Genomic DNA, 13,272 nt, shown 5'->3' with positions numbered 1-13,272 from the left:
TTCCCGCAGATTTTGTGCTCACACCCGAAGTGCGTGCACATAAAGTGCAGTATATTGGCTATATAAAACAGTATAATGGATCTGTGCGTCAGGTCTTAAAGCGACAGCAGCCTAAAATACCGACTGCCAAATTATGAGGTAATATTAAAAAGATCTATATGCTAGTTGTCCCCCTATAGTATCGATGTCAAAATTGTGGCCAGTGAAAATGCTGAGGCTAGTAAGTTTGGAAAACCACTAGACACAGTGGCTGGTGAGGGGGGGGGGGGGGGGGGGGGGGGGGGGAGTTAATGTCCAAGCCCTGGTTATATGACATACAAATACCAGAAATGTACAACTCTACAATATCACCTGGAAAACAAACCTTTTAGATTTTGAAAATGTATTGTTGATCCTTTTATAATGGGTTGATGGTCTACTTTTTTGGCTTTGTGTTTTTGATGTAAATAGAGAAGTCGAGTTTGTTGGTGTGCCGAAGTCATCGGGGTTTAGAGGTTCCCCTGTCCCCATCACTGCAGAGACACAACATCAGTCAGATGGTATTCCACAAAATCAGGAAAGAAGACCTTGATCTAGTAAGCATCCTGTTATCTTATACATGTGATAAGATTTATTTTGTAAAGGAATTAATACTTTTGTGCATGGATGCAGTAAATAGATCAAATGTGAGCTGTAAAGACATTTATAATGTTACAAAAGACTTTTGAACTTTCTATTCATCTTTCCGTTTCCTCATATATTAAGCAGCACAACTTTTTTTAACAAATATAATAATAAGAAATGATTATTGAGCAGCAAATCAGCATATTAGAATGATTTGTGAAGTATCATGTGACACTGAAGACTGGAGTAATGATGCTGAAAATTCAGCTTTGCCTTCACATGAATAAATTACATTTTAAAATATAATGTATAAAACGGTTATTTTATATTGTTTCAAATATTTTGTTTAGGGCTGTAACGATTAATCGCGATTAATCGAAATCCAAAATAAAAGTTTGTGTTTACATAATATATGTGTGTGTATTGTGTATAATTATTTTGTATATATAAATACACACACATGCATGTATATATTTGAGAAATATTTGCATTTATATACTGCATATATATTTTTATATGATTTATATTACATATAAATAGAACTATTTTATATATAAATAACACATTTTTATTAAATATATACATGCATGTGTGTGTATTTATATATACAAAATAATTATACACAATACACACACATTTATTATGTAAACAAACTTTTATTTTGGATTTCGATTAATCGCGATTAATCGTTACAGCCCTAATTTTGTTCAAATAAATGCAGCCTTGCTGAGCATAAGATACTTCTTTCAAAAACATTAAAAACCTTACTGACCCCAAACTTTTGAATGGTGGTGTAAATGTCAAGTTTCATATGATTATGAAACATTGTTTCCAGGGTGAGAGTCAAGGTCAGGGGACATTCACCAAGATCTTCAAAGGGATTCGGAAAGAGCAGGGAGACTACGGAGAAATCCATAAGACTGAAGTCATTGTCAAAGTTTTGGACAAAGCACACAGAAATTACTCTGAGGTAAGATATAGATCAAATGTACCGTTTTAAGAGAAAGTGGACCACATAAATGTAGGGGGAAGAATGGAATTTGGAATTGAATTGTGACTCCCTGAATCGAAAAGCGAATTGAATCCTAGCAACCCACTGTCCTGGCGAGTTATGCTCAATTAAACCTGAACCAGCTATTCAAGCTTTTCAGGATCACTTGAAAATCACAGGTGTGCTGAAGCAGGTTGTATATAAACTATGCAGGTCAGTGGGTTTCCAGGAGCAGGGTTGAAACCTCGGCTTTAATATAACATTTTATATCAAGATGTGACATGTCTCAGTCTCACTAAAGGAAGTATGCTTTTTTGTGCTTGATTAACTGATGTAGTCTCTTAATTTGTTTTCCCCTCTTTAAGTCTTTCTTTGAGGCAGCCAGTATGATGAGCCAGCTCACCCACAAGCATCTGGTGTTGACTTACGGTATCTGTGTGTGCGGAGACGAGAGTAAGTGTTCACGCTGTTCACACGTGACCAAAATGATTTACCGCCGCATACTTGAGCTTTTGGATTTTTTTTGTCTTAGACATCATGGTGCAGGAACATGTGAAGTTTGGGTCATTGGACACATACCTGAAGAAAAACAAGAACTCAATATCAGTTAATATCCTGTGGAAGTTGGAAGTGGCCAAGCAGCTTACCTGGGCTATGCTTTTTTTGGTAAGAAATCGCAAAAATTCAGGAATAGCCCATGTGGATTGTGAGCCAAGTAGACTAATGCATTTGTTCTTTCACACTCAGGAGGAAAAGAACCTGGCTCATGGGAATGTGTGTGCAAAAAACATCCTTTTGATCAGGGAGGAGGACAGGACGTTGGGAAACCTTCCATTCATCAAACTAAGTGACCCTGGCATCGGCATCACAGTGCTGCCCAGAGAGAGTGAGTGAACAGCATGAAGGCTCTTTGGAGAAGTTGTGTGAATCTGTAGCCGCCTTTTCATCATACCATCTATATATTTGGCCTCCTAGTGGCAGTGGCACAGAACTTTCAAGCTGGTCATGAAGCAGCCGCTACCCTCCGCTTATTCTCTATGGTAAAGTGAATGAATAATGACTATGAATATTTCCACACAAAACAAATAACTGCCAATACGTCTGAAAGAAAAACAGTCGTTTTTTTAGGGCTAATCAACGTAAATAAGTATTTAACAATAACTGTTCATACCCACCAATTTTACAGAAAAGGGCTTTTCACACTTGAAATGGTTAACCCTGGGTCAACCAAATCCTGGGTTATCTTGCTTTACATACCATGATTTACATGCATTTAGCAATTAATCATGGGTCTTCAAGATAATGTTTCACATTACATTCCTAAACCTTCAGTTTCTGTCCTTATTTGCCTATTTGTGGCGTCAGTGTCACTGATTGGACGAATGCAGCACGTGACCTGTATATAAAAGCTCTAGCATTGCACTTCCTCATATTATACATTGCCGAATATACTATCACGTTTTTTTTTTTCTGACTTTTTGATCTATAAAGGTAAGAATGAAACGGTCTCTTCTTCACTCCAGTTGATGCATTTTCGTCGCCATTTGACATTTTTCTCATCAAAATGCAGAGTTGACTGTTTATACAACACATTTCGGTGACAAGATACCATGAAGTAGAATGTCAGTGCTAGAACTATTTTAGCAAAAGCATATTTTATTTGTTGTCATGCACACTGACCAGTAGAGGGCAGACGTCATCTTATTAAAGAGATGGTTAACCCAAAAATGAAAAAAATGAAAATTCTGTTATCATTTACTAACCCTCGTATTGTTCAAAACCTGTAAGACTTTCTTCTGTGGAACACAAAAAATAGATATTTTGAAGAATGTTTTTGTACACACAATGACTAAAACAACAAGAGACATTATTCCACAGAAGAAAGAAAGTCATAAGTTTGGAATGATATGAGGGTGATTAAATGATGACAGAATTTTAATTTTGGGGTGAACTATCCCCTTTTAAAGATTTGTTGTTAATAAGGTCCAAAAGCATTCTGTCAAATAGTGGTGTGGTAAACAAATGTGGGTTGTTTTAATAGCTGATGGCCAATAAAATGACAAATTGAAATGAAAGCCGCTTATATTTACTAAATTAACGTTATTTAACAAAATGAAATTAGGCCAAATGGGAGTTTATTTGCCTGATTCTGATAATTAAAACCCCCCTGTAGTCAACCATTTTATGCCTTAAAACTCATCTTTGATCACCAAAATGTCATGTTTAATTTTTTTGTGTGTGAAAATAATTCATGCCTTAAAAAAAGCTTGAAGATAACTCTACACCCTTGCTTCATTTAGTGTTGCTTGCTTCTACACCCTTGCTTCATGCTAATTTGCATGATCAATGAACATGCAAATTAGCCCCGCCTCCACTCACTCGCATCAGCTCAGAATTCCTGATATACTCATCAACTTTATTGTAGTAAACGCTGCACAATGGCAAGTGGAAATACTGGTTTAATCCAGCCATACAGTATGTTTGAACCAGAAACTGATTCAGAAGAAGCGGAAGAGCAAATTATACAGGTTCGTCTAAAAGTTGATGTATCAGTATGGTAATGCGTTTTATGCTCTCTATGTCAGAAATAAAGGATTAGCCCTTGGCTTGACTACACTATCAAACAGCTAATAATGTTTTGCTAATGTTACACAAACCATGTTCCCATTCGCCATCTCGGAGTAACACAGCTGCCTTCTAACAATCAGTATCCTCGTGCTTTGAACAATTGAGAACGTCAGTTGAGAAAGACGTGTAGTTCATCATAACATCGTAATATACATAATTCACCTGCTATATTGCTAAATGTACTTGATTTTTCATATCACCAGAAAAATATCCCGGTATAACCTGGCTTCTTTTGAGACTGCTTCAGAGCAGTTAATGATATGCTAAAGCCCGCCCGCCACGTTTACGGGAATGATTACAACTTGTTTGTGAATTGGAGAGCAAGGGCGATTTCAAACCGCGTTTTTGTCTGAAGACAGTCTGTCTTCAGGAGAAAATACTCTGCAATGGTGTTGACTGTTTTTTTTAAAATATACTTTCATGTGCAAATTCATCACAGACATATAAACAACATTAAAAACTATTTTCACCTCAGAGGTTCTTTAATATGTAGATTGTCACATTTTTATTTAAATATTCGCATTTAATTTTAAGTTCATTTTAAATATTTTTATAGTTCTCGTGGAGCGAATCCCCTGGGTGTCCCCTGAATGCATCTTAGATCCGAAAAACCTGAGTCTTGCCTCAGACAAATGGAGCTTTGGGACAACTTTATGGGAGATTTGCAGCGGAGGAGAAAAGCCACTTGCCAACATGGACAGTTCCAAGGTGAAGCAATACTTGTGTCCACAGTATACTAATACAGTAAATATTTATCAGAAAAGCCTGTTTTAGTACAAAGTGCTGTTAATTAAAGGTTGGGTAGGTAAGAATTGTCTAAAGAACTTTTTGTCTTTATATACCAATACATAATTAAAATGTAAGTACTTTGAAAAAGAGAGTATAAAAATTGAGTGACTCTAGTGTATTTAATCTTCAAAAAACACAGCTCATTAATTCCATTCGGGACGAAACAAGTGATTGGCTTGCGTGACTGTCACTCTCCGTCGCTATGACTACCGCCGCTATTACTGGCTTTGCCCACGTGCGCGCAGTCGCGCTCCCGTTTTTAGGTGGGAGTGAATGGAATTAATGAGCTGTGTTTATTGAAGATTAAATACACTAGAGTCACTCAGTTTTGTATACTCTCTATTTCAGAGTACCTGCATTTTAATTATGTATTGGTATATAAAGACAGTTTAAACAAATTTGAATACGTTTTTTTAGACAATTCTGACCTACCCTGCCTTTAACGAAATAATTCATACCTCTTGACGAACATTTCTTGTAATCCTCCATTCAGAAACAATTGTTCTATGAAAACCATCACCAGCTACCTGCTCCCAAGTGGACAGAGCTTGCTAACCTGATCAACAGCTGCATGGACTACGAGCCAACATTCAGACCTTCATTCAGAGCCATCATACGAGACCTCAACAGTCTCTTCTGCCCAGGTCAGGACAGTGGAACACACCCAGTCCCACTGGCATTTTGATGTGTCACAATTTATTTGTGTTGTTGCTTATTCTTGCACTTGCTATGTAATGTTGAGTGATGAAATGTGTTCTCAGATTATGAGATCGTGAAGGAGAGTGACATTTTACCCAGCAGAGCAGGAGCATCTGGATTCAGCACTGGAGCGTTTGAGAATGAGGAGCCAGTGCAGTTTGAGGAGAGACATCTCATTTTCCTGCAGCAGCTTGGCAAGGTGGATCACTTTATTTTATATGTAAACTACCATTCAAATGTTTGGGGCCAGTAAGATTTTTACGCTTTTCTTCAAAGAAATGTATCATTTTATTCAGCAAGGATGCAATAAATTGACAACAAAGACATTTATAATGTTGAAAAAGATTTCGATTTCAAATAAATGCGAACATTCTTTTCATCAAAGAGTCCTGAAAAAATTTATTGTGGTTTCAACAAAAAATATTAGGCAGCACAACTGTTTCATCATCAATAATAATAATAAATCTGCATATTAGAATGATTTCTGAAGGATCATGTGACACTGAAGACACTTTACTTGAAGGGGTGTGCGTAAGACTGACATGACACCTTCATAATATGAAGGATATTTCATGCATGTTTATGACAACTGTCATTAAAAATTTTAGAATTGAGCGAATGACACTTACTGCAAATATGACATTGTTTGAGATGTATTTTGTTATGAAAACTTGACATAAACCAATACATCACAACCTGTCAGTGTCTTTGTCGTGACAACTTGACATTACTAAGACAACATAACCTGTCATAAATATGTCATAAACATGACATAGCAGATTAATTATCAAACTTAAGAAAGCTTTATGGGTTAACATTACATTAAACTGTCATGTGGTTGGTTTTGACATTGGCTGTCATGAGGCCATTATAAAAGTGTCATGGATACTTTCTTGACCTCCACTACAGTGGTACAAATTGAGTTTGTCATTAAAATGTCATTAAGTGTTAATACTCTGTCAAATTATTTTATAACAGTGTCATGTATACTGTTTTCTTGACCACAACTACAGTGATACAAATTGAATTTTGAAAAAATGACATTTTAATGACACATTCAATTTGTACCACTGTTATAATGGCCTCATGACAGCCAATGTCCAAACCAACCACATGACAGTTTAATGTAATGTTAACCCATAAAGCTTTCTTAAGTTTGATAATTAATCTGCTATGTCATGTTTGACATATTTATGTTGTCTTTGTGTTGTCATGACAAAGACACTGACAGGTTATGATGTATTGGTTTATGTCAATTTGTTATAACAAAGAAATCTCAAAAAGTCCTATTTGCATTAAAAATGTCATAATTGAGCGAATGACACTTAATGACAGTTGTCATAAACATGCATAAAACCTCCTTCATATTCATGATATGTGTCATGTCATGATTATGAAGGTGTCATGTCAGTCTTATGCCAGCATGATCACTTGCATTTCTTCAACTTAAAATACTCCGTAATTTTTGCTCATACAGATAAGAGTAATACATCATTCCAAACTTTTATTTGTGTACGCTCACAGTAACAACAAAACATTGTGCTTTTGTAAAATGAAGAAAGCAAACAGGATGTGCTTTCTGCTATCTTGATCTCGCTGAACTGCGGCGCGTCACTTGCCTCACAGACATGAGAAATATATCTATAGAAAGATTGGCAACCAATTCAAGTGGAAAACAAATATTCTCAGATTATGTAATCCATATGAAATGTGCATACAGGTTCGTCCACTACTGCGCATATGACGAGTTAGCATTGTCAACTTAATCTCTGCAGCCGAAATAATAATAATTTGCTAACCACAGTAATTATCTCCTGTTTCCAGGGAAATTTTGGCAGTGTGGAAATGTGCAGGTATGATCCCCTGCAGGACAACACCGGTGAGGTGGTGGCAGTGAAAAAATTGCAACACAGCACCACTGAACACATCCGTGACTTTGAGCGGGAAATCGAGATCCTCAAATCCCTCCAGCATGAGAACATTGTGAAATATAAAGGCGTGTGCTACGGTGCAGGTATGGGATGAAAGTAGTGTTGTGAAACCTCTTGTTGCTTTAGGTGCGTCATCTTTAGACTCAGACATTTACTCCGAATTTGAGTGACTGCCAATGTTTTCCACACCCTCACGTGTTGGATCTTGTTACGATTGGCTAAATTGATATTTCTTGATAATTATGAATAAGAGTGTAGTGCAGAGTGTCAATGCATCTGCTGTCAGATGCATTGACATGTGCTGTTACACTTGGTTCAACTGCCTGGTCCGAATCAAAGTTTGATTCCAGACCAGCAATGAATAGAAAATGAATTAACAAGTGGTATTTAGGCCGTTCGCCACCAGAGATCACCAATAAACCAGAAAATTCAAAATTCTGTTAATTTTTTCAGCATTGATCAAGTTGGCATTTCTTTGAGTGCCAGTAACTGAGTAACTTATAATAACTGAGTATTATAAGCCATATTCTGATTAATATTAATATTACTCTAAGATACAATGAAGGTGACCATCAGTCTCTTGACTGACCAGCACAAGAATAGCATTAATAAAGGACACAGTCTAATTACATGTTCCCATGAACATTTGCTGTCCAGTTCAAACATATATAGCATGAAATGAAAATTCGCCCCATCTTTTTTTTTAATGCATGTTGAAATTTGCCCCATTGATTTTGTTTTTAATACATGTTGATTTTTTTTTTTTTTTAACAATTTATCCATGTATATGTTTTATTTTTAAACCTTGCCATTTTTTAAATCAAAATATCTTCTGGTGAAATTACTTCTTCCTCAAGCTTGCATTTAGATCTGCCTCCATCCAATCAACAATGTATGTAGGCTCTCATTTAGTTTTCATTTACGATTTAATTTAGTTGCTAATTTAATAACTAAACTTATTTTGTAATTTGATATTAAAACCTCTTGCATCTGTCTAGAAGTGCTTGAATCATATTGGTCAGACTGATTAAATGATAATGCTTAAAACATTTGGTATGTTGCATTATCCTGCATTGCGGATTAATGTTTTACTTCCATAAATGCACCAAACCCAGCTCTTGTCTCAAATAGATTAGAATCCGAACCAGAGGAGAACTCCCCAAACTAGTACATGATTTTTAAAACCGTGTGCATCTAGTTATTGAGCGCTCTCCAGTGTTTCTTGACTGATTTTTTTACCACATTGAAGAACTGTGCTTCTGTCTTAATGTCGGCTTATTGCAAGCTTATCGTAATGTCTTGTTCTCTCAGGAAGGAGAAACCTTCGACTGATTATGGAGTACCTGCCTTACGGAAGTCTACGAGACTATCTCAACAAGAACAAAGACAGGATTGACCACAAGAAACTTGTGCATTATGCATCTCAAATAAGCAAGGTAATAAAGACCTTTCTTCTTATACCAGTGGTTCTCAACCAGGGGGCCTCAGTGTGAAACCAGGATTTGAAACAAGACAAAACGAGCAGTTAAAAAGCAAGATATTTATTATTATAATTCTCCCCCTTTTTTTTTTTTTTTGAAGAACCAGGATTCCCTTTGTCTTAAACCCATATACGAAAAAGTGTGATTTATAGACCTGATAAGACCTTGTAGTCTTAAGATTCCATATGCATTTTTTATAGTGAATATACACTTTTGTAGTTACGCCAAGCTCTAAAACAAAGGGTTCTCAACTCTGTCCTCCGAGATCCACTTTCCTGCAGAGTTTAGCTCCAAACCTGATTAAAAATAGAAATGAATGAGAAGTGCCATAAATTAAATCATACCTGTTGCACAATTATCTGTGACTTCTCTTATAAAACAGCATTTTTTTTTTTGGTGTATTCTTGAAATTTAGATAAGTTATGGTATTTTTAAACCATAGGCAAAAGTTGTTGCCTGTTGGTTTTTGTTCATGGTATTCAGCTACAATAAAATGTTTTCCAATAAGACTTCAAATAAATGTGAATGATATATCTAAGTTTTTTTTTTTACCTTATCAGAATCGAAATTAGGAATTGATAAGAATCGGAATTGTTAAAATTCAAACGATACCCAACCCTAGTCTTGTAGTAATATTATCGTATTATGCGTCTCTGTTCTGTAAGCCTCCTCTTTCTTTCACTTCCTTTCAAAACAAAATGTCTCTTCACTGTTTTTCCCTTATCTTATTCCACAACAATGTTGAATCTTCTGGAATTTTCACGTCTGCTGTCTCTACAGGGAATGGAATACCTTGCGACAAAGCGGTACATTCACAGAGACCTGGCCACACGAAACATCCTAGTGGAGAGTGAGTTCAGGGTGAAGATTGGTGACTTTGGCTTGACCAAGGTTTTACCTCAGGACAAAGAGTATTACAAGGTTAAAGAACCTGGAGAGAGTCCAATATTCTGGTATGTTTGTTTTTCATTCAAACCTGTATGACTTTCATGTTTCGTTGGAACACAAGATGATCCGCAGTAAGATTTCATAGAGGTTTAGAACAACATGTCTAAAAAGATGTGTTTGTTGTGACAGGTATGCGCCCGAGTCTCTTACTGAGAGTAAGTTCTCAGTAGCGTCAGACATCTGGAGTTTTGGAGTGGTTCTGTATGAACTCTTTACATACAGCGACAAGCTCTGTAGCCCACCTACAGTAAGTATCACAGCTGTTCTTTGCCATTTCTCGTTTTGTTTTCTGGACATGCCACATTCACAATAAGGGCAACATTTAACAGTTGCTTGTTTTGAATTGCTTTAGCTATGTAAATCACACAGGACATGTCCAAAAAACCCGTCAATGACACCGCATAGAATGACTGTTAAATAAGAAGCTCTATTTTGTTGTGTTTAGGTTTTCCTGAGTATGATGGGAGGTGACAAGCAGGGACAAACGATAGTCTATCATCTCATTGAACTCTTGAAAAGAGGAAACCGTTTACCCCAACCTATGGGCTGTCCCTCAGAGGTACCAGATCTCAGAACACATTCAACACAATGTCTTAAAAAGGAAATATAAAAAACTGTGGAAACACGCCATCACAGTCTGTGAAAAGGTTCTATTATAATGATTTCTGAAGGATCATGTGACACTGAAAACTGGAGTTATGATGCTGAAAATTCAGCTTTGATCACATGAATAAATTACATTTTACAATATATTACAATAGAACACAGTCATTTAAATTGTAATACTATTATTTCACAATTGATCAAATAAATCCAGCCTTGCTTGATCATACGAGACTAATGTTAAAACGTAAATGACTGACCCTAAGCTTATGAATGGTGTATAATTGTGAAAATGATCAATAATTCCGGTCAAAAACAGGTCTTTGTAAATCAGCTCTTGTTAAACACTGACTTTTTGAATTCTTTTAGATGTGCGAGATCATGCAGGAATGCTGGGACAACGATCTCAGTCTTCGGCCAACCTTCAAGGAGCTCGCTCTCCGTGTAGACCTGATCCGGGACAGTAGCGATTCAGACCGATATACCCAAGTGCCTGAGTTTTAAGGGAGAAGCTTCACTCGCTCACCGCCGCCACCCAGATATCCAGCTTTTGAGTCTGTCCTCTGGCCCTGCCCGCTGTCTTAAAATCCTTCTTTGTGCCATTACGGCAGATCTAACCCCAGGACTTGATCACCTCATCTTCTGTCTGAACAATTAACGTCATTTATATCAAGAATGGGTTTCTCTTTTGCTAGCAGTGCTGGCATGCGCCCGTCTATCAGCGATGGTATAAATGAATGAATCGTTTTATTAAGAAATGCAAGAGCTGTGCATTTTTACATCCATGTGTTTGTACAGATATAAAGATGATTTTATAATTTTATAAAAATGAAATGAATTTTTTGGAAGCAGCGTCATGTAAATTAAGATTTTAAAAAAGATATATATAATTGTTTATTGGTTGTTTGTTGTAATGCAGGTGGTGTCTGATTGAAAAGATAAAAAAGATCTTGCTATTGTAAGTCTTTCTGTTTTTCTTGGAATAAAAAATGCTAATGCGTTTCAGTCATCGCTACAGCCCAAAATAGCCGTTAAAGAGCCATTTCCCAGTGGTATATTCCACATGAACCTCTTTGTAAAGCAATGGGAATGTGGAGTACGCGCTAACGTATTGCTCTTCAGCGCCACAGTCGGTCAAACTGCTATTCACAATTCAAGGAATTCTTTGGATAGACTGTAGAAATACATTTTTTGTTTTTTGTCCCCAAACAGTTTGATATTGGTTTACTTCAAGAAAGAACATGCGGTTTGTGTATTCTGATCCGTCAGGCCCCTGGAGCTTTGGAAGGGCAACAGTGCGGGGTGTCAAACATAGACTTGACATTATCCTCTTACCGCTGGCTGGTACCAGTTTTCACCACACCGACTGACCCTTGTGTTATTGCACCAATTTGAAAGTTTCTGAAATGAAACTGATCTGAGTACACTACTCAGAACTATTTTGTGACAATTGAAGCTTGTTAACATAAGCAGCATTGGCCTGTAAGCCAAACATTCTGCTTTGCTTTGTCCTTTCATTGTTTACTGAAATGTAAACAGTTCAGTCGTTTCCCACAATCCAAAGTCAGAAGTGAACGACTTTTTAGTCGTATCGCTGTAATTTTGGCGTTCACGTGTCTTATTTTGAATATTTTAAGTACAGATATTAGCATGCATTTTCATCTATCATGAATCACTTTGCTTATAATCACAATTTGATTTGTATTATGATGCCAATTTCTCTGCAGTTCCTAAAATCCCTGATTTTGTTCCTGAGACCAGCTTGGATTTGGCTCCCACTATTTAGTTCACATTATTATGGTAACCATGGCATTCACAATACAGAGTTTTGCTTTATTGAAGCAACCATTAATATGCTGACAGTGTCTTCTTAGTAATTCAGGACAGTGCAGAAGACTTCATGTACTCTTGATGTACTGTAATTGATCTGTTCTTTCACATTTACAAGACCTCTGTTAACTCGCATTATATATTTGTGTGTTCTACAGATAGAGATTGTTACAGATATTGATTGTAACACATGTTGAACATGTTTAGATGAATATGAATTCTGGCAGGAGGATGATTCCAGGTTGACATCCAGCTCATGTTTCAGAGAAATGGGTGTGGAAGAACATTCTTTAATAATTGAACCAACATTTATGTGTTGCATATGCATTAGTGAAATCAGTATTTTGATGAAAATGCATGAGAGAATGGGCGGAAGTATGGCATGCCTTTTATTCCTTAAACTATATTATTCATCTGTTTCAGTCATGTGACTTTACTCATCTGCCACATTTATGGCCATCAGTCAGGGAAAGTAATGGCAGTGAATACAAAAAAAAAATTGACCACTGAATTTGATCCTTAACAGGTCCAACCATATTGACACTACCATATCTTACATTCATGGACATTTATATATTAAATCCAATATCCATTTTCTGGTGCTTTATACAAGGATATATCCTAGATTTAGTGTGTCAGTAGGAAATTTTATAGTTTACATTAACAAACGTTCCTCTTGCCATTAATTGTAATAATCCAGAGATATGTTTGTGTGCACAAGGAGTCTGATAACAGCCGGTATTATCTGATATCACCATCAAGTCTGTCT

General features: G+C 36.5%; 1 protein-coding gene across 2 annotated transcripts in view; it reads left to right on the top strand.

Moving 5' to 3' along the window:
* The window catches only part of jak2b (Janus kinase 2b), a 32,370-nt gene extending 20,735 nt beyond the window's left edge, over positions 1 to 11,635 (top strand). For both annotated transcript variants that reach the window (XM_079605717.1, XM_079605718.1), the window contains exons 11-24: positions 451 to 575; positions 1,439 to 1,573; positions 1,960 to 2,047; positions 2,127 to 2,260; positions 2,342 to 2,480; positions 4,779 to 4,930; positions 5,505 to 5,655; positions 5,773 to 5,909; positions 7,535 to 7,724; positions 8,953 to 9,077; positions 9,903 to 10,075; positions 10,200 to 10,317; positions 10,516 to 10,629; positions 11,043 to 11,635. In XM_079605717.1, coding sequence (XP_079461843.1) covers positions 451 to 575; positions 1,439 to 1,573; positions 1,960 to 2,047; positions 2,127 to 2,260; positions 2,342 to 2,480; positions 4,779 to 4,930; positions 5,505 to 5,655; positions 5,773 to 5,909; positions 7,535 to 7,724; positions 8,953 to 9,077; positions 9,903 to 10,075; positions 10,200 to 10,317; positions 10,516 to 10,629; positions 11,043 to 11,177 — 1,916 coding nt within the window. In that variant the 3' untranslated portion in view covers positions 11,178 to 11,635. The remainder of the gene's footprint in view (positions 1 to 450; positions 576 to 1,438; positions 1,574 to 1,959; positions 2,048 to 2,126; positions 2,261 to 2,341; positions 2,481 to 4,778; positions 4,931 to 5,504; positions 5,656 to 5,772; positions 5,910 to 7,534; positions 7,725 to 8,952; positions 9,078 to 9,902; positions 10,076 to 10,199; positions 10,318 to 10,515; positions 10,630 to 11,042) is intronic.
* Positions 11,636 to 13,272: the final 1,637 nt, after the last annotated feature.

This window comes from Phoxinus phoxinus, assembly GCF_949152265.1.
Source record: "Phoxinus phoxinus genome assembly, chromosome: 3".
Lineage (NCBI taxonomy): Eukaryota > Metazoa > Chordata > Actinopteri > Cypriniformes > Leuciscidae > Phoxinus > Phoxinus phoxinus.
This window is presented reverse-complemented; position numbering and strand designations above follow the sequence as displayed.